This window comes from Stomoxys calcitrans, chromosome 1 (assembly GCF_963082655.1).
Source record: "Stomoxys calcitrans chromosome 1, idStoCalc2.1, whole genome shotgun sequence".
NCBI lineage: Eukaryota > Metazoa > Arthropoda > Insecta > Diptera > Muscidae > Stomoxys > Stomoxys calcitrans.
In genome coordinates, this window is record NC_081552.1 from 129,616,871 (window position 1) to 129,640,972 (window position 24,102).

At 39.1% G+C, this 24,102-nt stretch overlaps 1 protein-coding gene across 2 annotated transcripts in view; it reads left to right on the top strand.

Moving 5' to 3' along the window:
* The window catches only part of LOC106092071 (transcription factor AP-2-epsilon), a 208,737-nt gene extending 190,772 nt beyond the window's left edge, over positions 1 to 17,965 (top strand). For both annotated transcript variants that reach the window (XM_059370632.1, XM_059370633.1), the window contains exons 4-8: positions 2,007 to 2,214; positions 2,642 to 2,831; positions 2,915 to 3,179; positions 17,014 to 17,181; positions 17,242 to 17,965. In XM_059370632.1, the coding sequence (XP_059226615.1) occupies positions 2,007 to 2,214; positions 2,642 to 2,831; positions 2,915 to 3,179; positions 17,014 to 17,181; positions 17,242 to 17,352 (942 nt within the window). In that variant the 3' untranslated portion in view covers positions 17,353 to 17,965. The remainder of the gene's footprint in view (positions 1 to 2,006; positions 2,215 to 2,641; positions 2,832 to 2,914; positions 3,180 to 17,013; positions 17,182 to 17,241) is intronic.
* The last annotated feature ends 6,137 nt before the right edge of the window (positions 17,966 to 24,102 follow it).

Sequence of the window (24,102 nt, forward strand, 5' to 3'; positions counted from 1 at the left end):
TAAAAATGGTTTCAAAATCGTATGTTTTGCAGTAAGTTTGCTGTGAAGCAAAAAAATAAGCCTGAATGGGAGATCTGAGCATTGTTTTTTGAGGACTTGAGGGATTTTTCCAATTTTTAGAAGAAAAACTGCCTGTTTTGAAGTATATATTGCACCCGTTTAAGTTGAAATATATTGTTCACAATTTTAAAAACTCATCTACAATATGTGCTCTTTACAAATAGAAAAGAAAAAAATATTGCATTTAAACAAGTTTTTCGTTCAAGACTAATCAATGAAAATACTTGCAAAAAATCTAATTTTATAAAACTTTTTGATTTTCAAACAGAATACGTTTTTACTGAATTATCGGATGTTGAAACTTGATGTAGCATAGTCATTGAATTTTGTCACCAATCCAATCCCAATGCATCAAAATGAAAATCGAACCACAAATGGCTTGGTAAATCGCAATCTACGAAGGCTTTTTGTAGGGATTCTTGAGCACTAACCAGCAAAAAATTTGGAAATCGGACCACAAATAAAGATTTGGCAACCCCAACAATTAATCGAAATACAGGTGACCAAATTTAGAACCTTAACAAGAGGCGCCCGGTCCACCTAAGGCCTTAAAATTTTACACATGATCTTGATACCACCTAAGCTCTTACTATTTCAAATTTCAAGGAGTTGTCTCAATTCGTTGACAAATTTCATATTTTTATACCCACCACCGAAGGATGGGGGTATATTCATTTTGTCATTCCGTTTGCAACACATCGAAATATCCATTTCCGACCCTATAAAGTATATATATTCTTGATCAGCGTAAAAATCTAAGACGATATAGCCATGTCCGTCCGTCTGTCCGTCTGTCTGTTGAAATCACGCTACAGTCTTTAAGAATAGAGATATTGAGCTGAAACTTTGCACAGATTCTTTTTTTGTCCATAAACACTCTAAGTTCGAAGATGGGCTATATCGGACTATATCTTGATACATCCCTCATATAATTTGCAAATTTTGCCCATGAACATTCCACTAAGGAACAGGGGCAAACTTCTCACATGTCAATGAGTGCAGTCCGATTCAAGTTTTAAGTTCAATGATAAGGGGCCTCCTTTTTAAAGCCGAGTCCGAATGGCGTGCCGCAGTGCGACACCTCTTTGGAGAGAAGTTTTACATGGCATAGTACCTCCCATATGTTGCTTGCATTAAGAGGGGAAAACCAATGCTGAAAATTTTATGATGATCTCGCTAGGATTCAAACCCAGCCGTCAGCGTCATAGGCAGACATGCATGTCCGTTGTATTGCAAGAACAATAAGCAGATCTAAATTGGTAATTCAAACTCCTCCAAAAGATATTTGGATTTATTTAAATGTTATAATACACAATTATATTAAGAGCCTTTCATGATGGCCTAATGATTTTTGTTATTGGATGTACCTATGGCGAAACTTCAAAAATTTTAATTTTCCGAGTTTACCATCCACCCATCGCTTTTATCCATTACTGGTCTTTACTCCTAAATAATCTTTACGCCCTAATACTCCCGTAGGAGAGACACAAGAGAATAATTATTGGTCCGGTAAACGAATAATCATTTATGGCTATCGTAACCATTTTGCCATTAAAGAGTTTTTGGTAAAAGAAAGGTACTTTTACCTCAGGCGATGTTGCTAAAGGATTTACAATAAACAAAGTTAAATTAACATTCGATAATACTACGTTTATGGCTAACGTTTGATACGTTAAGGCGAAACGTTACGTGAGTTACAATAAAAGAAAACTTTGTAAAAAAAAGTATGTCGTTTCTCGTAAAAATGGCTTAAACGTGTTATTTTTTTGCGTGTGTGTATTAAGTACTTGGCTTTATGCATCATTTCAACTTTTAGAAATCAATACAGCTGATTTAGTAAGTGTTAAAGTTTTTGAAAATCCAAAATTGTTCTCAGATGGGCGCATATTCCCATGTCATAGTGATCTGCCATTACTTATACTTTACATTTTGTATTAACTTTTCAGACACAATTGTCACATGGATTTCCATATTCTGATCGTCGAAGCGACTATGGTAGTGCGATATCCACAGGTGCAACACACGGAGGACGCCTAGCACATGATCATGATCCGCTAGCTTTACATCAGGCTCTCCAAAACGCTGTAGATGACGGCCAGACAGCAGGTATCGACGACAATGTAGCCTTTATGTCGGATTTACCTCTAATAAAGAGTAAGTAAACATCTTTTCAACACTTATCATTTTGCTAAATATCGCTAGACTTGCTCCACATTCCGTCGACAAAACAAGGGATAAATTTGCCTTGTATGTGGTTATGAAGATGTCCAGAAGGTGGTTCGTTCTTCTCACGAACAACACACAAAAAATAGTTTTTGAAATGGGCGTTTACCGGCACACACCTGGCAATGGGGTTGAGTACACTACTCGCACACAATGAGCCCTTGCGTAACAAATTCATGGTTCATAACAAAAGGAACACATGGAAACTGTGCCTTGTGCAGGGGGATCAGCACGAAGTCTTTCGTAACATAACTCCTAATTGGCAGGATTGCTGTGAGCGAGAACATGATCCTTCATCGTAGTATTATATCCACATTACAACACTCATACACTAACATGGCTTTTGTTTTCTTTATAGGCATGAAAAGTGGGAAGGATGTAGGAAACATTAGCTCAGGTTCTCCCAGTGAGGTATTCTGCGCTGTTCCTGGCCGCTTGAGTCTATTGTCCAGCACCTCGAAATACAAGGTTACCATCGCCGAAGTGCAACGACGGTTGTCTCCCCCCGAATGCCTAAATGCATCCCTGCTGGGCGGTGTTTTGAGGAGGTTTGTTTAACAGAAATACAATGTTAAATAGTACTCGACAAAATAATGTTACAACTCATACTACAATTTCATTTGTTACGCAGGGCTAAAAGCAAAAATGGCGGCAGACTGCTAAGAGAGAAGCTTGAAAAAATTGGCTTAAACTTACCCGCCGGAAGACGTAAAGCGGCAAACGTCACCTTATTAACTTCGCTAGTCGAGGGAGAAGCAGCTCATTTAGCAAAGGATTTTCACTTTGTATGCGAAACGGAGTTTCCCGCCAGACAGTTGGCTGAGTACATTGTAAGACATAACACGGAGCCTCAAGAATCATATAGGAGGAAAGAACTTTTGCTACACTCGCAACAGGTATGGACACAATAATAAATTACACTCAACGAAATTTGTGAAATGAAAAAGAGACTATAAGAAAAGTTTTTGTCTTCAGCAAATGAAAAAGCGGGCATTACTGTTGTTTTAACAAACAGACAGGTCTGTGGTTCATTTCAGTCTGACATTTTAAGCAACATAGTCAACTGCATTAACTATAATTCTCCTTACATATTGAACATACAATGCTGCTTAATTGACAAGCAATACTTGCTACGTTAGTAAACAAATTTTTCTGCTACAATAGAATACATTGATCGATGCCTGTAACTTTAATATAAAAAGCAGTTATGTTACTTAAAATCGTTTTTCATACAACTTCTTTAGTTTAAAGTCTACAAAAGTTGTATAAAAAACGATTTTATGTAACTCATATAACTGCTTTTTATATGAAATGTAATGAAATTTTATTTTGTTTGTGGGTTACAAAGAGTAATCTCTTGTAACCAACTTAATTTTTAAAAAAATATCACACAATACAATCAATCAAACAAATTGTTCTGTTACAATAGAATATATTGATCGCTGTCTCTAAAAATCAGTTAAGTTGCTTTAAATCGTTTCGTATACGACTTCTATAGACTTTAAACAATGACTTTTTGTTTTGTGGGTGGGTTGCAAAGAGTAAACTATTGTAACCAAAGTAGAATTTAAATTTAACATTAAATTTTCAAATGAATTGAGAAATGACAGTACACTCAGAGAAATTACTAAGTGAAAATATGTGTGTCGAAACAATAGAAATGCAGCTAAACAACAAACATTTTCTGCTGTTTTTAAATGATAAAAAGGTGACTGTAGCAAAAAAAATAGTTTTAGGTGTGTCTAGCGCATAATTTTTTAATTTCCACAATTTGATAATTTTAATTACAAGAGACAAATAATCGAGTAAAATCATATTTATTCTATAGAAATGAGAATGTGCCTCTAGGATGACCTAAAATGTTTGCTAAGATATAAGAAAAACGTTTGGCAGACAATGTTTATTGGTATCAACAAACTTATGTTTCTTTCTGCCATAAAAGCAACTATGCTATTATGGCAGTGGTTTTGCTGCTGAAAATAGCAAATATAGACTTTTTCTATGAGGGTATTTCATTTTTCCAATTGTACCCAAAATGGCCAAATATACAAAGCATATACATGCAACTTCTTATCAAAACAAATAAAAAAGGTTACGATGTAATCATAAATGGTAAACTGCAAACTTTGCCCATGAACATTCCACTAAGAAACAGGAACAAACTTCTCACATATCAATGGGCCTCCTTTTTATAGCCGAGTCCGAACGGCGTGCCGCAATGCTACACATATATGACACATGTCCTACACATGCTATCACTTGTCGCACCGATTTTGCATAAGTGAGCTCGTAGTCCTATGTGTCCTTTATGACACCAAAAGCTATACTGACCTCCTTCTTACTTCATTCAGTAATAGCCTCGTCCTGTCATGATACGAATCATTCCATAGGATTTTCGCCGTCCTACCGACTGTTTCGCTGTTCCTTAATTTTTCATATGCGTTTGTCGCCCACGCCCTTAATTCGGACTGCGTTGATCCGAAAGGTTTCGCATTAACCAAGTTTACCGACGGCAGTTCTTTGGACTGCACTCCCAACTCATCTGCTTTTCAATCCCCCCTATACCGTTATGGTCCGGCACGCAAACGATGCGGATTATGCCATCCTCAGAGAAGGCGCTAATCTCCTTCATACAGACTGTTCGTGACCTTACCGTCCTGGTTGTTATTGCCCTTATAACCATTTTACTGTCCGTAAAGGTGTTCGCACTCGACGTCCTCGCGTTAGTACAACACCACCTCACGCATTCCGTGATCGCCCGGATCTCTGCCTGCAGGACCGTATTATGGTCAGAAAGTCTTTAACAATACTAGGGTTAGTCAGTCCAAGACTGTGCCGCTGGCAGCAGTGCCTCGCACTCGAAATTGGTCTAAACATGCTTCTGTAGAGACAGTGAACTATACTCGGATTCAGGCCCACTTCGATTTACGGCCCGTCTACATAGTGCCCAACATTTGTGTCACTTCCAATTAAGTTTCCTATTCAAGATCTTTGCTAACTACTTTGTCAGATATCGAAATTTCTTCTATTGAGGAAACGTGGCGCGTCAAGTTGGCCCACCTTCGTCTTCCTCGTGAACATGCATATTTCATCAATCAATTGTAGCGTGATAGTCAATAGACTGTCATCTGTATACTCCGATGTCTTTGCGGAATTATTGTACATGGGCCACCTCCAGTTTGTGGCAATGCTGGCTAGTATCGAGGTCGTTACAAACTAATTGCTTGCAGGAATCAACGTTCAGTTGAAATGGATCGTTGCGCCCTAAAGAAGATTGGCGAGATCTGGCCAGGCTCAGCAATGGATTTAGTCAAGCAGGAAGATTGGATACCAAGGATTCCCTCAGATCCTGAATCCATACTTGGGAGACAAAGGGACTGCAATCCCAATCTTTCAACCAATGACTACAATATTGGTAGATTGGATGAGGCTGACGGCGATCGAAGACATTTAGTATTCGTACTAAACTCTGGCTGTCTCCCAGACCTCAACAAGTCTTAAGGAGTTGTATCCTACAGATTCAACAAGTTCACGCCGAAGATGTACAAAATCGTTGGGGTTGGGGAATCACGAAACGACACAGCAGTTGTTGCTGAATGCTTGTCTAAAGAACTATCGACCACATCTCTTAAGTGTGGCGGATTGCAGGAGGCTGAAAATCCCCGTGCCATGATCAAAACAGGAGGGTAAAGCTTCGAAACGGCACCCGACAAACCTTGTATGGGTGTGTCACCTGGTTGGATTGGGCTCAAGGTGTGCGCCTGCGGGAAGGACGGTAATCAAAAGGTACTTCGACAGCAACCGCTAGCGAAGCTCTAAGGAGTAGTCGTTCACACCGAAAGTGTCCAATGTCCTGAGAAGGAGTGATTCCACTGCTTTCTCAACTGCTGCCGGATCCGTGAGGAAACTCATCATGACATGATCGAAGAATCTTGTGAGGATGAACTTCTGGCGGAAACGCGCCGAATGTTTGAGGATTTTATGTTGTTCTTATCCAGGAACGAATCATTCCTCCATTCGTGGTACAGGGAATGGGAGATACACAGCCTGTGTTCATGCAAAGAGCGGTCTAATGGTTTTTTTTTCCTCCGTCGCTAAGCACTGAAGATTAAGTAGCCAGTCTTGATATTAATAAGTCTCATTACTGGCTGTCTTCCCTATATATGACACACGATTTAGAGATATTGCCTTCAAGGCTTAGATTGCTTATTAAATAAGCAGATATGGGAAAGTTCAGATATAAACGAAAGCAGTGAGCTGCTTATTGAATATATTGGGTTGCCCAAGAAGTAATTGCGGAATTTTCATATAGTCGGCGTTGACAAATTTTTTTTACAGCTTGTGACTCTGTAATTGCATTCTTTCTTCTGTCAGTTATCAGCTGTTACGTTTAGCTTGCTTTAGAAAAAAAGTGTAAAAAAGTATATTTGATTAAAGTTCAATCTAAGTTTTATTAAAAATGCATTTACTTTCTTTTAAAAAATCCGCAATTATTTTTGGGCAAGCCAATATTATAAGTTGCAATCTGGTGATTTGTAATAATCCCGCCTTTATTACCAGGAACAAGCAGAAGGTACTTGATGTTACCTTTATATCGGAGGATATAACCGGGAGGATATGAGACTGGGAAATGTTGAATGGCCACTGTTTCTCTGTTTATAGTTATATTATTTTCAGCCTAGAGGAAAATACTGCATTAGTGGTTTCTCGGCTGACCAGAAGAAAATCCGAAAATGAATGGATAAATGAAATAAGGAGGAAACTGCTGAGGACATAGACATAATGATCAAGGGGATTACGAAAACCCTGAACGACACGCCTGTGTCTGCATGTCCTAGAGCCAAGCCACGGGGCAAACAGTCACCGCCATAGTGGTCCCCAGAAGTGGTTTGTCTAAGGAAGGTCTGCAGAAACCTCTTCAACTGGGCGAAAGCCACAAGGGCACCACACGATAAGAACGTCTATAAGGCTGAACTAAGAAAATATAGAGCTGAGAAAGGCCTGGATCACATTCTGGTGGAATTGCAGCTGCAGCTCCTTGGGGGATACATCGGAGACCTCTAGGCTTAGGAACATCCTTTTCTCGAAACCAATTGCGGTGGGATAATTTCAAAAGTCAGCGAATGTATCGATTATGTCTAGTGAGGAAATACTAGAACTCCTCATTTATACACATTTCCAGAAAATCTCTCCAACAGACAACATTGCGCCAGAAGAGGTTATCACTGATATGCATTCGTCGGAGGTTATTAAGGAAATTGTGTCTGAGTCGAATATCATTTGCGCGATGAATAGTTTTGACTGTTTACATTGCCAAGCTCTGAAGATGTAACACGGTTGAATTACAAGTTGTATTCGACTGATTGGCACCTTGGCTAAGGGAGATATACTCTGCTTGTATCAGCATGGCGTAAATACCTGTGGGATAGCGGGACACAAAGGTTATTTTCATTCCAAGAGCAGGAAAAGCGTACCACACAAGAGCGAAAGATTTAGTCTTTATATTGATATAAAAATAACTTATGTATGGTTAATCCTTTGGCCTTCACTTCTAAATCGTCTGTTCTTTCATTCCCCCTTACTCCGCTATAGTCCGGTACCCAAACGGTGTGTATTCTGTCCCATTCTTAGAGATGACGCTAATCTCCTTCTTACACTCCAAGACTGTCCGTGACCTTACCGTCCTGGTTGCTATTGCCCTGATGGCCAATTGATTTAAGACGTCCTCGCGTTAGGTGAGGTTGAAATCCGTCGATATTAAAAAATTCGATATTAATCCGCACCATGCCACTATTGATATACACCTAAGCCAGTCATCGGCTTGTTGTGCGGTCTAAAAACTAAAAAGTAATCTCGAAAAAGAAAATTTTATGTTAGGAGTTCCGTGCTAATTACAAAATCCTTAATTTTTTTCCATACCACTTCCATAAGTTGGTTCATTACTGGTTTTGTGTCCCCATCTAAGTACCGGTGTCTTTTATCCGCGAAAGCCGGGCAATGACATAGGAAATACCCAACGCCCCATCATCATCCCCACATGGCCTACACATGCTATCACTTGCCGCACCGATTTTGCTTGGAGTCCTACGTGTCCCGTTATAATACTAAAAGCTATACTGACCTCCTTCTTACCTCCTTTCAGTAATAGCCTCGTCCTCTCACGATCTGGATCACCCTAGGATCACTAGGATTTTCGCCGTCTTGCCGACCGTTCCGCTGTTCCACAGTGTTACATCAGCATTCATCGCCCATGCCCTTAACTCGGACTGCGTTGACATGAAAGGTTTCGGGTTAACGTAGATTATTGACAGCAGTCCTCTGGCCTTCATTGCCAAATCGTCTGCCCTTTCATTCCCCCCTATTCCCTTATGTCCCAGAAATTATTCGTGATCTACCGTCCAAAATTATTCGTGATCTACCGACTTGGCCTTTATGGCAACTTTTCTGTTCGTAAAGATGTTCACATTCGATGTCCTCGCGTTTGCACTACACCACCCTACGCATTTCGTGATCGCCCGGATCTCCGCCTATGGTCAGGTTGTCTAAAACCGATCTCAGTCCTTGAGTTCTCAATGTAGACCGCCAAGCCCACTCTGTCCTCTAGCTTTGATCCATCCGTGTAACATGACCTAGAATGCAATACTAGGGTTCCGTCAGTCTGACACACTGCCGCTGGAAGCAGTGCCTCGCACTCGACCTCAAGTGTCGTCTCAAGTATCCGATCGGAAACCTCTTCCATTTCTTCCAGGTTTCCTATCGTCGCCTAGATTATAACGCGATAGCATGAGCTACTCCCATCCTCAATTCATTCTCCCATCGCCTTAAGTCTCATAGCCGCAGTGGCTGCCTCACACTAAATCTGTATGTCAATGGGTCGGATATCTTGAATAGTCTCCAGTGTCCTAGTGGGAGTGGTTCTCATCGTCGCTCCACCTATGCCAAGACAACAGGTTATCTGAACCTGTTGTGTGGTCCTTATGTTGCACTTTTTCTCCATAGCAGTCTAATTAAATACTAAAAAATTTTAAGTACTAATACATGTTCACCAAAAATGTTTTTCTTGTTATACCTTCCACCATAGGATGGGGGGTATACTAATTTCGTCATTCTGTTTTCGTATATCCTATCCGATTTGCCTGAAATTTTGTACGACGGATCCTCTCATGACCATCAACATACGTCCGATTTTAAGTAACAATGCAATCAAATTGTCATTTCTTACCGATTCTCTCGAAATTAGGCAGGAAGGATTTTTATATATATATATATATATATATATATATATATATATATATATATATATATATATATATATATATATATATATATATATATATATCCCGATTTAGAGGCACAGCAAGCGTATTTATTGACCCCAAAATTTTGCAAATCGCTTTTCTCGACGCTCTCGTATATATGTTCGTCCGACTTTGAGAAGTATTGGAAAAAAATGCTCATTTGTTAACCGATTCTGTCGAAATTTTAGATTTTGATTTTAGATATAACTGTCATATATGTATATCGCCAGATTTTCACCCCAAGACCCGCTGCAAGGGCATTTATTGACCAAATTTTGCACAACGCTTTCCTCGACGACTACCACATTATCTTAGAAGTTTGCTTGGAATCGGTTCAGAATTAGATATAGCTCCCATATATATGTTCGTCAGATTTTGGGTAATTTGCCATAATGTCGTCATTTGATAACCGTACTTTTTACAGTTTGAACATATTTGCTCGCCGAGGTTCATCAAAATTTGTTCAGAATTGGATATAGGTCCCACATTGTACTTATAGGGTAGGTGTAGGGTATTATACAGTCGGCACCGCTCGACTTTTGCCCTTCCTTTCTGGTTTATCTTAAAACAAATGAAACCCATCACTTAATATAAACAATAAACAAAAATGCTGCATAATCTTTCTTTTACTTGTTTTAACTTTAAGCCAACTATTTCATTAATAAAATGAATAGTGTCGCCACACAATTAGTAACTTTGATCGTTTTTATACCAACCACCATAGGATGGGGGTATATTAATCTAGTCATTCTGTCCACGAAATATTCTTCTAAGACACCATAAAGTATATATATTCTTGATCGTTTCGACGTTCTGAGTCGATCAAGCCAAGTCCGTCTGTCGAAATCACGATAGCGGTGGAACACGTAAAGGTAGCTACATGAAATTTTGCACTGATACTTAATATTGATGTAGGTCGTTGGCGATTGCAAATGGGTCATATCATTTTAGATTAAGATGTAGACCCCATATAAACCGATCTCTCGATTTGGCTTTTAGAACCTGGATGCAGCAATTTTTGTCAGATTTGTCTGAAATTTTACACGTAGTGTTCTGCTATGAGTTCCAATAATTGAACTAAATACGGTCCAAATCGGTGTTTAACCTGTATAGTTCCCATATAAACCGATCTGCCGATTTGACTTCTTGAGCGCTTACAAGCCGGAATTTTTGTTCGATTTGGCTGAAATTGAGCATGTAGTGTTCTGTTATGACTTTCAACAGCTGTGCCAAATACGATACAAATGAGTATGGTATGTAAAATAAACTTATGCCCTTCAACTTAATTTACTTTGTATACATTTTTAGTAGAATCCATGGGGGTGGGTTTCCAAGATTCGGCCCGGTCGAACTTAGCACGCTTTTACTTGTTAATGTTTACTTCAATGTTTAAACAAGTGCGTTGCTAAAATTGTATTTAGCCGGAAAACGCTGCTTAAGCTACTGACTGACCACCACTCACCCGCACCCTAATAGTGACCTCTTTCAACATACTCTTTCCCTCACACATACCAGTCACCTCTCGTAACAACAATTTGCTATGTTTCTACTTTTTCTTTTATTGAACATTTTTTCTTCATTTTCATGGATTTTCTTTTCGGAAAATTTATTTTCATATATATTTTGCACATCTCAAGAAAAATAACATTCGATTCATGTCAATTTCATTAAAATTCATTAGTTAATATTTATTTATTTTATGAATATCTACACAACAAGATTAAATCTTATAGTTATAGTGCAGGCTTGTAAGAACAGTCATGTATCCTTCTTAAGAAATAATAAAATAATTTTTAAAAGTATAAACATTTTCAATCATCATTGTAGAAAATAATTAAAATAAACTTTAGAATTTTGTGAAATAGTTAAAATAAACTTTAGAATAGGTTAGAAAATAATACTGTTTAAAAGAAAAAAAAAATTTTAAAACAACTAATTTCGAAGAAAAATGAAAAGTCTGTAGAAATTGACGCGTTGCTGATGTTTTGGATATTGTGAGGAAGAGTATTCCAAAGACGTATGGTACTCGTATAAAACTGTCATTCAGATACTATGCTCTTTCTTCTAAAAGGCACAAGTTTCCTACCCCTTCTAGATCGGGCAAATATTAATTTGTCATAGAGAAATTTGGGGTTTTTTCCAAATAATTTGAAGTAAGGATAATAGAGTTCTAGTTTTCAATAGATTGTCGAAGCTACAGCCATAAAGCGAAGTAGCCAAGTGAGAAACATGTTGAGTCCTTCTCATACCATAGACATACCTAATAATGCTGTTGAATACTACATTTAATTTTCGTTGGCTTAGTGAATCTGGGGGTTCAGAAATAAACCATTTGCTGTAGCCCTCTTATAGACATGGGACAGGTCCTCGTTGAGTTTTGCCACGCATTCACTAATATTATTAACACAGCCGCTAAGGAATAACTGAACTTCATCAGCATACATAAGGATTTGGCTATGGACCAGCTGGGTAGGAAGATCGTTTGCGTAGAGCGAAAAAAGGAGCGGACCAATTATTGAGCCTTGTGGAGCTCCCTTAGGCACTAGAATTGCCTATGATATTGAATCAACTACGTACACTGACTCTTGCCGATTACTAAGATATGATTGAACCAATTTAATAGAAGTATCGCTGAAATTGAAAAATCTTCTGAGATTCATATATATTGTATGTTATGATGATGAACCGAGTCGAAAGCCTTTGAATGATCTAGTAGGACGAGAAAAGTAACATTGCCATCATCAATATTACTTCTAATTGATTCCGAAACTTCAACTAATGCACTAACGCAACTATGACAGGCACGAAACCCGGATTGTCTATCGGACAACAAAGATTCATAATGGAGACATTTGTTTATGCAAAATCTTCTCGAAAACTTTCGAGAGGTAACATAGTATAGAAATCGGACGGATATCGTTATTCGATTTAGGGATTGGGATTATCTTTGATATTTTCAAAATAGTCGGATATGCACTGGTGATTAGAATTGAATTAAAGAGATGAGTCAAATAAGATAGAAGGTAAGGAACTCATATTCTAATGAATCTTGGGTCAATGTTATCAAGACCAATAGCATTTGATTTGAATGATCTAAGACTATGTAGAACTTCGTCGTGCGATACACATCTTAACACAAAACTGCAATCACTTTCCGGAAGCCTAATAGTGTGTTGGTAAAAAGTCGAGTCTATATCTAAGGCCGGAATATTGACAAAAGTTTCATTCAATTCATTTATATCACCTTGGTAATTATAAATTTCCTTGGATTTTCCATTTCCGATATCGTTATAACCCTCCAATTGTCTTTCGTGTCTAACGCCGAATAATATTTGGATGAATAATATCGTAACTTTGCATCACTAATGAGTGCATCAACTTTATTTCTTGACGTGCGGAATTCCTCATGAAGTTTAGGCGTTTTAAAACGTTTCCACCTGGAGTAGGCTAGTTCCCTGTTACGAATAAAATTCCTAATAGTGGAATTAAACCAAGGCTTAGTAACCGATTTCTTCATCTTAGTCCGAATGAGGACTGTTATAACACAGATACGTCCAATGTTATCTTGAAGAAAGCTACATTTCTTATCGATAGATATAAGATCATATATCCCATTCCTGTAGACTTCCCGAATCCTTTCATCTAAGGCAGAATAGTCAACATTTTTGAAGCCGCGGTACGAAAACTTCGGCGGTTCGGCCGTAATGTATATAAAACCCACCTACTGCATATGACCTGTAGTTATAAAATTGTTTGTCTTGCAAGCTCGCAAAACATATACAAACAACAAAAATACAAATGCCTCCAAAGCCGTGTCTTAAAGAATTGGCTAAGCTACCTGCCTAATAGGGCTACGCAAATCTTATAAATAAATTTCAGTTTGCGTTTGTTTGTTTGTCGGTTTGTTTCTTTGTTCCGTATAGACTCAAAAACGGCTGAACCGATAACCTTGGAATTTTCACAGATTGTATAGGTTGGTCTGGAAGGAAACATAGGCTATATAATTTTTTGATATCGAGAGGGGGCGGACCCTCCGCCTTACCCCATAAGTACTACCCATTCAAATGAAAGGTATTCAAGAGTAGAGTACGAATTTCATAATAAAAGTTGGATCCAAGTACCTGGGGGGCCGTCCCAGCCCCAAACCCCTTAAAATAGGTTTATTTGATGATCATGACAATATGGGACTCAAATGAAAGGTATTCGGGAGTCGATTACGAATATGGCCAGGAAGTAGGAATAGGCTTTATAATTTATTGATAACGGAAGGGGGCGAACCCTCCACCGTTACCCCAAAAACACCACCCAAAATCAAAAGTGGACCGATAAGGACAATATGGGTATCAAATGAAAAGTATTCTCCCGCATACGCAAAACGAATCTGGCATAAAAATTCATGTCGAAGTATAGGGGGTTACCCCACCCGCACAGAAACGCCCAAAATGGGCACATTAGCCAATCACGGATAAATGGGACTCGGTTTGTTTGTTCCGTATAGACTGAAAAACGGCAGAATTGATTTTGGCATATTGTGTAGGTTGGTCTGGAAGGAAACAAAGGCCATATAATTCTTCGGTATCGGAAGGGGGACGGAAACTCTCCCCCATACCAAAAACGCAACTCAAATTCAAAAGTGTACCGATCGGGACAATATAGGTATCAAATGAGAGGTATTGGAGAGTAGAATACAAATATAGTATTAATTTTGGTCCAAGTACCAAGCTGCACCAACCACCCCCCAACTCAAAACTTCTCTAAACATATATTCGAAGTTCATGTCAATATAGGACTCAAATGAAAAGTATTAGGCAGTAGATTAGAAATATGGCAAACAAAATTAGGTCTAAGTAATGAGAGGTCGCCCACCCCCAAATGGGCATTTTAGCCGACTATGACTATATGGGACTCAAATGAAAGCTATTATGAAGTAGATTATGAATATGACATTAAAATTTCGTTCAAGTCTAGGTGGCGTTTTTCATCCTAAAGATAAGTTAAATGATTTATTTGGCTCATTATGACAATATGGAACTCAAATGAAAGGTATTTGAGAGTAGAAAACAAATTTGATATCCAATTTTGGAGCCAAGTGTTTTGGGATACGCCTAAAGCACCCCCTTAACTGACCTTCATTTCCGTTGGGAACAAAAAACGAATTTGATATTTATTTTCAGTGCAAAACACCCTCCAAACGGTTCATATTTACAGGCCATGACAATATGTGGTTCAAATTAAAGGGATTTGGAAGTGCAGCACGAATTTGATATCCATATTTGAGAGAACATTACCCTAAGCAAGAACATTATCACCAGGAACCAATAAGGGGTAAATTCTCTCGCAAATGTCGCCAACATTAAGTGGGGATAAATACCGCTTTGTCTGATGATCTCGCCAGGATTCGAAGCGTTCAGCGTCATAAGCAACAATAGCACGAATTCGATATCCGCATTCAGGGCGAAGTGTCCTAACCCTAAAAAGATATTTGAGAGTTAAAGAAGGCGCAGTGGAGCGGGCCCGGTTCGGCTCGTCACCAAATAAAACATTAGTCTAAATTACAACATTTATTTTCCTTACTCCATGCATCCAACTTTGGTTTATGTTAAACAATTAACTTAACTTAATATAAAACACAAAATTATAGGCTTAAGGCACGGTATGTAGATGTCTATGTCACGTCACTTTTTGTATGCACATGTAATTGAAAATGTTTGTCAAAATTGTCAATTTACATACGATTCATCATTTTTCCTGTATGTTATTTTCGTATGACATAACCTTAAAATTTCAGCAAATCTGAATTTTATGCGTAAAAATTGTTAAAATTGTTAGTTAATTCATAAATTTGTGAAAACAATCTGTTTTTGGGTTGCTTTCATTCGACTGAAAACAAATTTCTTTATGTTTTTGTCAGAAGGAATAAAGCACGCTCTAATCGAAAACAAGTAAAAGCGTGCTAAATCGGCCGGGCCGAATCTTATATACCCTCCACCATGGGTGGCATTTGTCGAGTTCTTTTCCCGGCATCTCTTCTTAGGCAAAACAGGATATAAGAAAAGATTTGCTCTGCTATTAGAGCGATATCAAGATATGGTCCGGTTTGGACCACAATTAAATTATATGTTAGAGACCTGTTAAAATGTCAGCCAATTCAAATAAGAATTGCGCCCTTTTGGTGCTCAAGAAGTAAAATAGAGAGAACGATTTATATGGGAGCTGTATCGGGCTATAGACCGATTCAGACCATAATAAACACGTATGTTGATGGTCATGAGATAAGAATTGCGACGTCTAGAGGCTCAAGAAGTAAAGATCCCAGATCGGTTTATACGACAGCTATATCAGGTTATGAACCGATTTGAACCATACTTGGCACAGTTGTTGGATATCATAACAAAATACTTCGTGCAAAATTTCATTCCAATCGGATAAGAATTGTGTACTCTAGAGGCTCAAGAAATCAAGACCCAAGATCGGTTTATATGGCAGCTATATCAGGTTATAAACCAATTTGAACCATACTTGGCATAGTTATTGGATAGCGTAACAAAACACGTCGTGCAAAATTTCATCCCAATGGGATAAGAATTGCGCCCTCTAGAGGCTCAAGAAGTCAAGACCCAAGATCGGTTTATATGGCAGCTATATCAAAACATGGACCGATATGGCCCATTTACAATACCAACCGACCTACACTAATAGGAAGTATTTGTGCAAAATTTCAAGCGGCTAGCTTTACTCCTTCGGAAGTTAGCATGCTTTCGACAGACAGACGGACGGACATGGCTAGATCGACAAAAAATGTCGCGACGATCAAGAATATATATACTTTATGGAATCTCAGACGAATATTTCGAGTAGTTACAAACAGAATGACGAAATTAGTATACCCCCCATCCTATGGTGGAGAGTATAAAAACACTATCAACAAGTCTCACGGTTACATTTATACATTTCTTAAAGCAACAAAACAATCTTTTTTCATACCATAACACATTTCTTCATTACTTTTGACTAAATTTTAATAAAATAATGTTTTTATGATTTTTTCGTTTGCGTTTACTTTTAATTTTAACTGTACAACTCGAACGTAGGTACAGTTCCAATGACATTTTCTCAAAGAACAACATTTCAACATTTTACATTTATCATGAAATTGGGTTGTATCTACAATATATACATTTATTCATTTTTATTTCTGGAAAAAAGGATTCATAAATATTTTTTAACGGATATTTTGAACAAAATAGTTCAGTATCCATTATTGTAATGGAAAAATTAAAAACCCTGTTATGGTAAAAAAGATTTTTTACAAACTCGAAACAAGTTGATTTTTTAGAAATTATTCATAGTAAAAAAAAGGCCCAAAAATCGAAAAACCGGGCTTTAGTACTTAAACTTATCCCCCTACGCTTTTAACGATTGTTTTTTTCAGATAACGAAGGAACTAATGCAAGTCCTCAGTCAAGATCGCACTACTCAGTATGGCACGAGATCGCAGCACTTATTGGAACCATCTATGCAGCGCCATCTTACACATTTCTCTCTGATAACACATGGCTTTGGTTCGCCCGCAATTATGGCTGTGTTGCATGCCTTCCAGGTAGGTGAAACTTAGACAGTGTAAAAGCCATTTTGTAACGCTATTCTTACCATTTTTAAGACATTTCTCAATGAGTCCCTTAATTATCTGGAGAAACTGTATCCGTCGAATGGTGGCGGCATGGTGTCATCATCTTTGGACAAAAGCAAAATGGATAGCGACAAGAAATGATAAAGAAATGCCAACATACACCATATCTAACGTTTCAAACGTTTGTCCCTTCTGTCCTGTACAAGTGCGCTGAAGTCGCACCGTCGCAAATAAATTCATTGTACTTTTATTTCTTAATTATTCCGTAGGCCTAACGTACATGCGTACATACATATCTATGTACATATACATGCATATGTAATAATAAGTGTAAGCTTTTTAATTGCTAATCAATAAGAAATTTGTATGTTCAATATGTCCATGTAAAATAATAGTTTAATTTGAGAACAAACAAACGCATTTCAGTAGTACAATAAGTAGTGAATAAAAACCTTGAATATTACACCTTCATACACAACTACAAAAACATCGTTCACAACTACAAATACATTACAGACACATACACAGAAACCCTGCCAACTTACATGTAAAGATTCCGATCTCGAAAGTATCCGGATTTACAAGCCAACAATATGAAAGGAGAATACCGCTGTGCCATCGACGCGAATGCGATTATGGCGAATGATATCCGCAGTAAACAAACACAATAACAAACGACATACATCACACGAACACAGCTTAAATTTAGTAAACATAAAAATTTATAAAGATAAAAGTATAGTAATATTAGTTGTTTTTATTAAATAAATGAAAGTATCTACTACCACTACACAATACCTGTTTTATGGAATTGAATTGCACTATTAAAGCTATATTAAGTAGGTTAATTTGAAAGTGAGCCAACCGGCAAATAGTGGTTATATGCGTACTTTTCCAGCAAAAATTTGCAGGAGAGAAGGAGCCACTTTACTCATTTTAAAAAATTTTCAAGCAAAAGAACGCGAACGACTTCCAGTGAAAATTTGCAGATCAACAGCTGTTTATTGTTTTAGTTTGGTTTTTATTTGCTTGCTTAGGAAAACAATGGGTTTAAAATAAACAAGTAAAAGCGTGCTAAGTTCGGCCGGGCCGAATCTTATATACCCTCCACCATGGATCGTATTTGTCGAGTTCTTTTCCCGGCATCTCTTCTTAGGCAAAACAAGTAAAAGCGTGCTAAGTTCGGCCGGGCCGAAACTTATATACCCTCCACCATGGATCGCATTTTTCGAGTTCTTTTTCCGATATCTCTTCTTAGGCAAAAAAGGATATAAGAAGAGATTTGCTCTGCCATTGGAGCGATATCAAAATATGGTCCGGTTTGGACGATTCAGATCATAATAAACACGTATGTTGATGGTCATGGGAGGATCCGTCGTACAAATTTTCAGGCAAATCGGATAAGAATTGCGACCTCTAGAGGCTCAAGAAGTCAAGATCCCAGATCTTCGGAAGTTAGCATGCTTTCGACAGACAGACGCACGGACGGACGGACATGGCTAGATCGACATAAAATGTCGAAACGATCAAGAATATATATACTTTATGGGGTCCCAGACTAATATTTCGAGTAGTTACAAACAGAATGACGAAATTAGTATACCCCCCATCCAAGGGTGGAGGGTATAAAAATGCTGGGGATACTTGTGAGATATTTCCCTTAGATTAACGTCAATTTATTGACCCGAGAGTGCCAAGGCTAGAAGGGGAGCCATTTGCTGGACAGTCATCACAATTTAACGTGCACGAAGCAACGAATGTCATCCGTGGCGCCAAGTCGCTCGAGGCGCTAGTCCCAGGCGGGATCTCTACACTAATTCTGAAGAATCTGGATCTGCCTGAAGTCGAGTGTCTTACAACTGTCCTCAGCCTGTCTGATGATGGAAGATGGGCAATGTGATCCCGCTACTGAAAACGGTCGTACAGACCGATCTGTCTTCTTTCATCAGAAGCCAAGACGCATGAGAGGCTACTCCTTCCGATCCTCCGGTGGGACTATTTCCATTCGCCGAGCATCAGCATGTATTTCGAAGGCTGCATAGGACTACAACTGCTTTACATGCCATCACCGTACACAAAAGTAGATAAAACGTTCTCAAGTCCCTTGTCGGCAGCACTTGGTGTGTGGCTAGACAAATTGCTGCGACCACTGATAAGAGGCTAAGGGAGCTTTCTATTTGGTCATGTGACGGCTACGTACACTGTGTTATCATTGAAGATATCTGTATCCGTTCACAACTGGCAGACTAATTGCACCAATCCCAATGAGTGTTACTTTTAACTGCCCAGCCAGACCCACTAAATACCATGGCAGCATCTTCCCTCCTTAACAAATTCAAAGGAACGGTGTTGGTTTTATCTTACAATGTTCGGTATTGGAAGGATGCAATGTTTTAATTTTTTAAGATCATCCAAATAATTCCCCAAATTTTGCATTTACCTTCTAATGTATAAGAACCGACTTGAGGTAAAATTACAACTTCACTTCGCGAGTATTCTGTACCTAATCCCTAACTGCTGCCCTGAATCTTCATTAAAAGTAATTAAAAATGAAACAATTTTAATAATTACCAATATGCAATCTCCCTATTTTTACTTACCTCTGCCTTTTTGATCCATTTTGGTATTAGCTTTTTTATTTTCATGTAATGGCTGCTAACATCTGTTCAAAGTTGCAAATTTCTGCTGGCAAAAAAGTCCCAGTAGAAATTTGTAGGTTTTCTATTTTCGAACTGTCAAAATTTGCGAACGACTTCTAGTAAAAATTTGTGCAAATCTGCACAAATTTTTCAGTTCCCGAACTTACTTTACTTTAATTGGCTATGACAGAATATTTCTTCCACTAGCCGAACGTAGAATAGCGTTCCAAGCGCCTCGATCTTCTACGCTCATTCTAAAATCTCTGACACCAAATTTCGAGGTGTCTCCCACAACTTGATCGGGCTTTTGGTCTTCCCGGTTTGCGGGTACCACCGTGTTTGCCTTCAAAAGACCTCTTTGCTGGAGCCTCTTCTTCCATTCTGACAATATGACCTAGCCAACGCAGCCGTTGTATTTTGATGCGTGTAACTATGCTATCGTCGTCCTACAGTTCGTGGTTCATACGTCGCCTTTATTCTCCGTTAACGCAAACTGGTCCATATATTTTACGAAGAATCTTTCTCTCAAATACTCTAAGCACTGCCTCATCTGCTTTCACAAGTACCCATGCTTCAGAACCATATAACAGCACGGGTAGTATCAGTGTCTTGTAAAGTGTAGTCTTCGTCTGTCGAGAGGTGGCCTTGTTTCTAAACTGCTTACTTAGTCCAAAGTAGAATCTGTTTGCCAGTATTATTCTTCGCTTTATCTCAAAACTGGTGTCATTCGTTTCGGTAACGGCCGTGCCGAGGTAGATAAAGTTACTGACTATCTCAAAGTTGTGGTTCCCAACTTTCTCCATGTTCTTTATCTGCTCGGTTGTACAAGGCTTTTTGTGGGTGTTGAGTGGAAACCATCCATTTCGTCTTATCTCCATTTACTGCCAGACCCATTTTCACTGACTCTCTTTCGATTCTTTCAAAGGCTGCAGTTACTACTTCCGGTGACCGACCTATGATATCGATATCGTCGGCATAGGCGAGTAGCATGTGCTCTCTTGTGATTAGTGTGCCATATCTATTCACTTCTGCATCTCGTATAATCTTCTCCAGCAGGATATTAAAGAGATCAACGAGAGGCTGTCTCCTTGTCTGAAACCTCGTTTGGTATTAAATGATTCGGAGAGATTCTTTCCTATTCTTACTGAGGAACGCGTATCAGCAAATGTCATCCTGCAGAGTCTTATTAATTTTGCAGGGATACCAAACTCAGACATGGCTTCAACGTAATGGGGGCGGGTTACTGGCCCAGCGCCCCAACCGCATGGGTTTGTGGGATTGCATGTATCCCTCGTTGTGGCGAGTGCCTTGCTCCAAGATCCGACGCTCGCCGCCAGCCGCCCCTAACCTGGGAACAGACGCTGATGTTGGCCATTGGTTATTTGAAGGCGCCCGAACACAGCTTAGAAAAGCAAGTATTGTTTTATTGTGTGACTAAGCTTGCTTTTGACATTTGAGTGGAGGACATATGTGTTTTTATTCGCTTCACAAAACATCTCTAAATCTCGTAATGATACATATTAACGCAAACAATTTTACAGCTACACAGGGACTATGCCACTTTAAGTGGTTGATGCTCTGCATCTGAATATATGGAACGTCAGATCATGAGTCCGAAAGTAGTTCTTTACTTTAATTGGCTATGACAGAACATTTGTTCCACAGCCGAACATAGAATAGCGTTCCAAGCGTCTAGATCTTCTGCGCTCATTCTAAAATCTCCGACACCAAGTTTCGAGGTATCTCCCATCACTTGATCTTTCCATCGGGCTTTTGGTGTCGATGTCGTCGGCATAGGCGAGTAGCATGTGTTCTCTTGTGATTAGTGTGCCATATCTGTTCGCATCTGCATATTGTATAATCTTCTCCACCAGGATATTAAAGAGATCACACGATAGGCTGTCTCCTTGTCTGAAACCTCATTTGGTATTGAATGGTTCGGAGAGATTCTTTCCTATTCTTACTGAGGAACGCGTATCAGCAAGTGTCATCCTGCAGAGTTTTATCAATTTAGCAGGGATACCAAACTTAGACATGGCTTGAACGTAATGGGGTATCGAAAGCGGCTTTGTAGTCAACAAAGAGATGGTAGGTGTTGATTTGTCCTTCTCGGGTCTCTTCCAGGATTTGGCGCCGTGTGAATATCTGGTCCAAGGTGGATTTATCAGGTCTAAATCCGCATTGACAGGGCTCAATTATCTTATTGACTTTAGGTTTTAATCTTTCACACAGTATGCTCGAGAGTATCTTGTATGCGATGGGGAGGAGACTTATTCCTCTGCAGTTGGCACATTCCGTTTTATCTCCTTTCTTGTGTACGGGACATAGTATCCTGAGGTTCCAAATATCGGGTATGCGTTCTTCTAGCCAGATTGCGCAGATTAGCTGATGCATGCGCCTTATCAGCCTGTCGTCTCCGGTCTTAAATGGGTCAGCGGGAAACCATTCGGCACCTGCTGCCTTGTCGTTCTTTAGTCGGGTCTCTGCTACTTGGACCTCATTCTGAATAGGAGGTATACATTCTATAACATAATCATTGATTGGTTCTGCAGTTTCCTCTTCGCCGCTAACGTCGGACACTAGCAGTTGTGTAAAATATTCTTTCCATATCCTCAGCATGCTATATCCGAAAGAAGACGCAGGAAAAAAATCAGAAAAAATTAAAAACAAAATTGCATATTCAATTAATTTTTATTATTAATAAACGATTTTGAAATTTGGTTTATGGCAAGTTGAATACTTCAATTGAAAAATCTCAACAAAACAATTTATTGGAAAATCGTTTACTTTTGAAAAAAAATTTAAATTAGTTAAATAAAGTACAGTATATTTTGGTTAAAATCCTCACCGCATATAGTAGAATTAAAGATATAATCACTACGATTCGTTTTCAAAGTCAAAGGAACGCCACAGCCATCACGGATGAGAGGATGTTCACTGAAAAAGGTGAGGAGCCGCCCTCTTACGCCAGGGTGGCCAGGAGGCACAACAGAGAGGAGCTAACGTAGGTATTCATCGGTATCAGTAATGCATCCGGTATGTTCATCATATAAATCATCAGTCCCAAGTGGAGAATCTAGTTAACGTGCGGATCATGGAACGTGTTTTGAACTCTACAGAGGGTCCACGCATACAAATTATGAGCTGCGAATATAGATGAGACATCTTGATACTGCGCTTTGCGTCAGCAGAATATTTTGATACCGCCAAAAAGGCTGTTGGAAGTATTCACACTCTCTGGGAGGGCCCAAAGTTCGACTTGGTGAGAAAGGTGGACATCCCCTATCCTACAAAGGCGACGGTCTTCAAGAGATGGGTCAGCAAACGGCACCAGAGTTTTGGTCGGGAGGAAATGGCAGGTCTTTCATAGGAGGAGAAGGAGGAACAACATTCCTTGTGATGGAACTTGACCAAGTCTCCTTAGCATGTTTGGTAAATATTAAGGGCATGACGGCACCAAATTTTTGTCTTTTTCATGATTAGAAAGACTAGGATAGGCAAAACAATCAGGCAGTGCAGTGGCAGGAAAGTCAATGCAGCCTCAAGAGCAGGGAGCGGACGTAGAGACCATCACCCACTCCCAAGAAGCCCATTTAATGGAGAAGCAATGATTGAGGTAATCCAGATAAACTTCCACCTTAAGGAGACAGCTACTCACGCTCTGATGGAGAAAATCAGCAAGGGCAAGATTCATATTGCCTTAATTCAGGAGCAATGGACGACCCGGAACAATGCTTCTGAACTAAATCATATCAACAACCAATTATTTACGATTGGAAGGCCTCCATGAAGCACTCCATTCATCGCTGCATTAGGTTTATAATAGCACAGCCAGCGCCGTGCTATTATAGTGGAGCGGTAGCTCCATGCTCCACTAGCCAACGGACGACTGCTCAGCAGCGGCTTTTGACGAAGACACCTGGTTCGAGTCTTAAGGACAAGGCTAAACCAATTTTTTTCTTCGCATGCCTATAATTTGCCTAGCCATCGGCCTTCCCTGATAAAACCAACATGGTCTTTAAGAAGTTGGAATAATAGAAGACGCATCGCTCTCAGGTTTATTGAGAGGCTTGGTGCGAATGGTCCTAAGGCTCTCACCAATAGACGAATATAGACAAATTTCCAAGCTCAATTTTGGGGCTCGGGGATTCGCCTAGATTCGGAAACTGCACCGCAGTCAGCCCAAAGGCTGCGGTCACCTGGAGGGCATCCTATGCCCAAAAGAAGTAGAGTTAACAATAATAAAATGGTT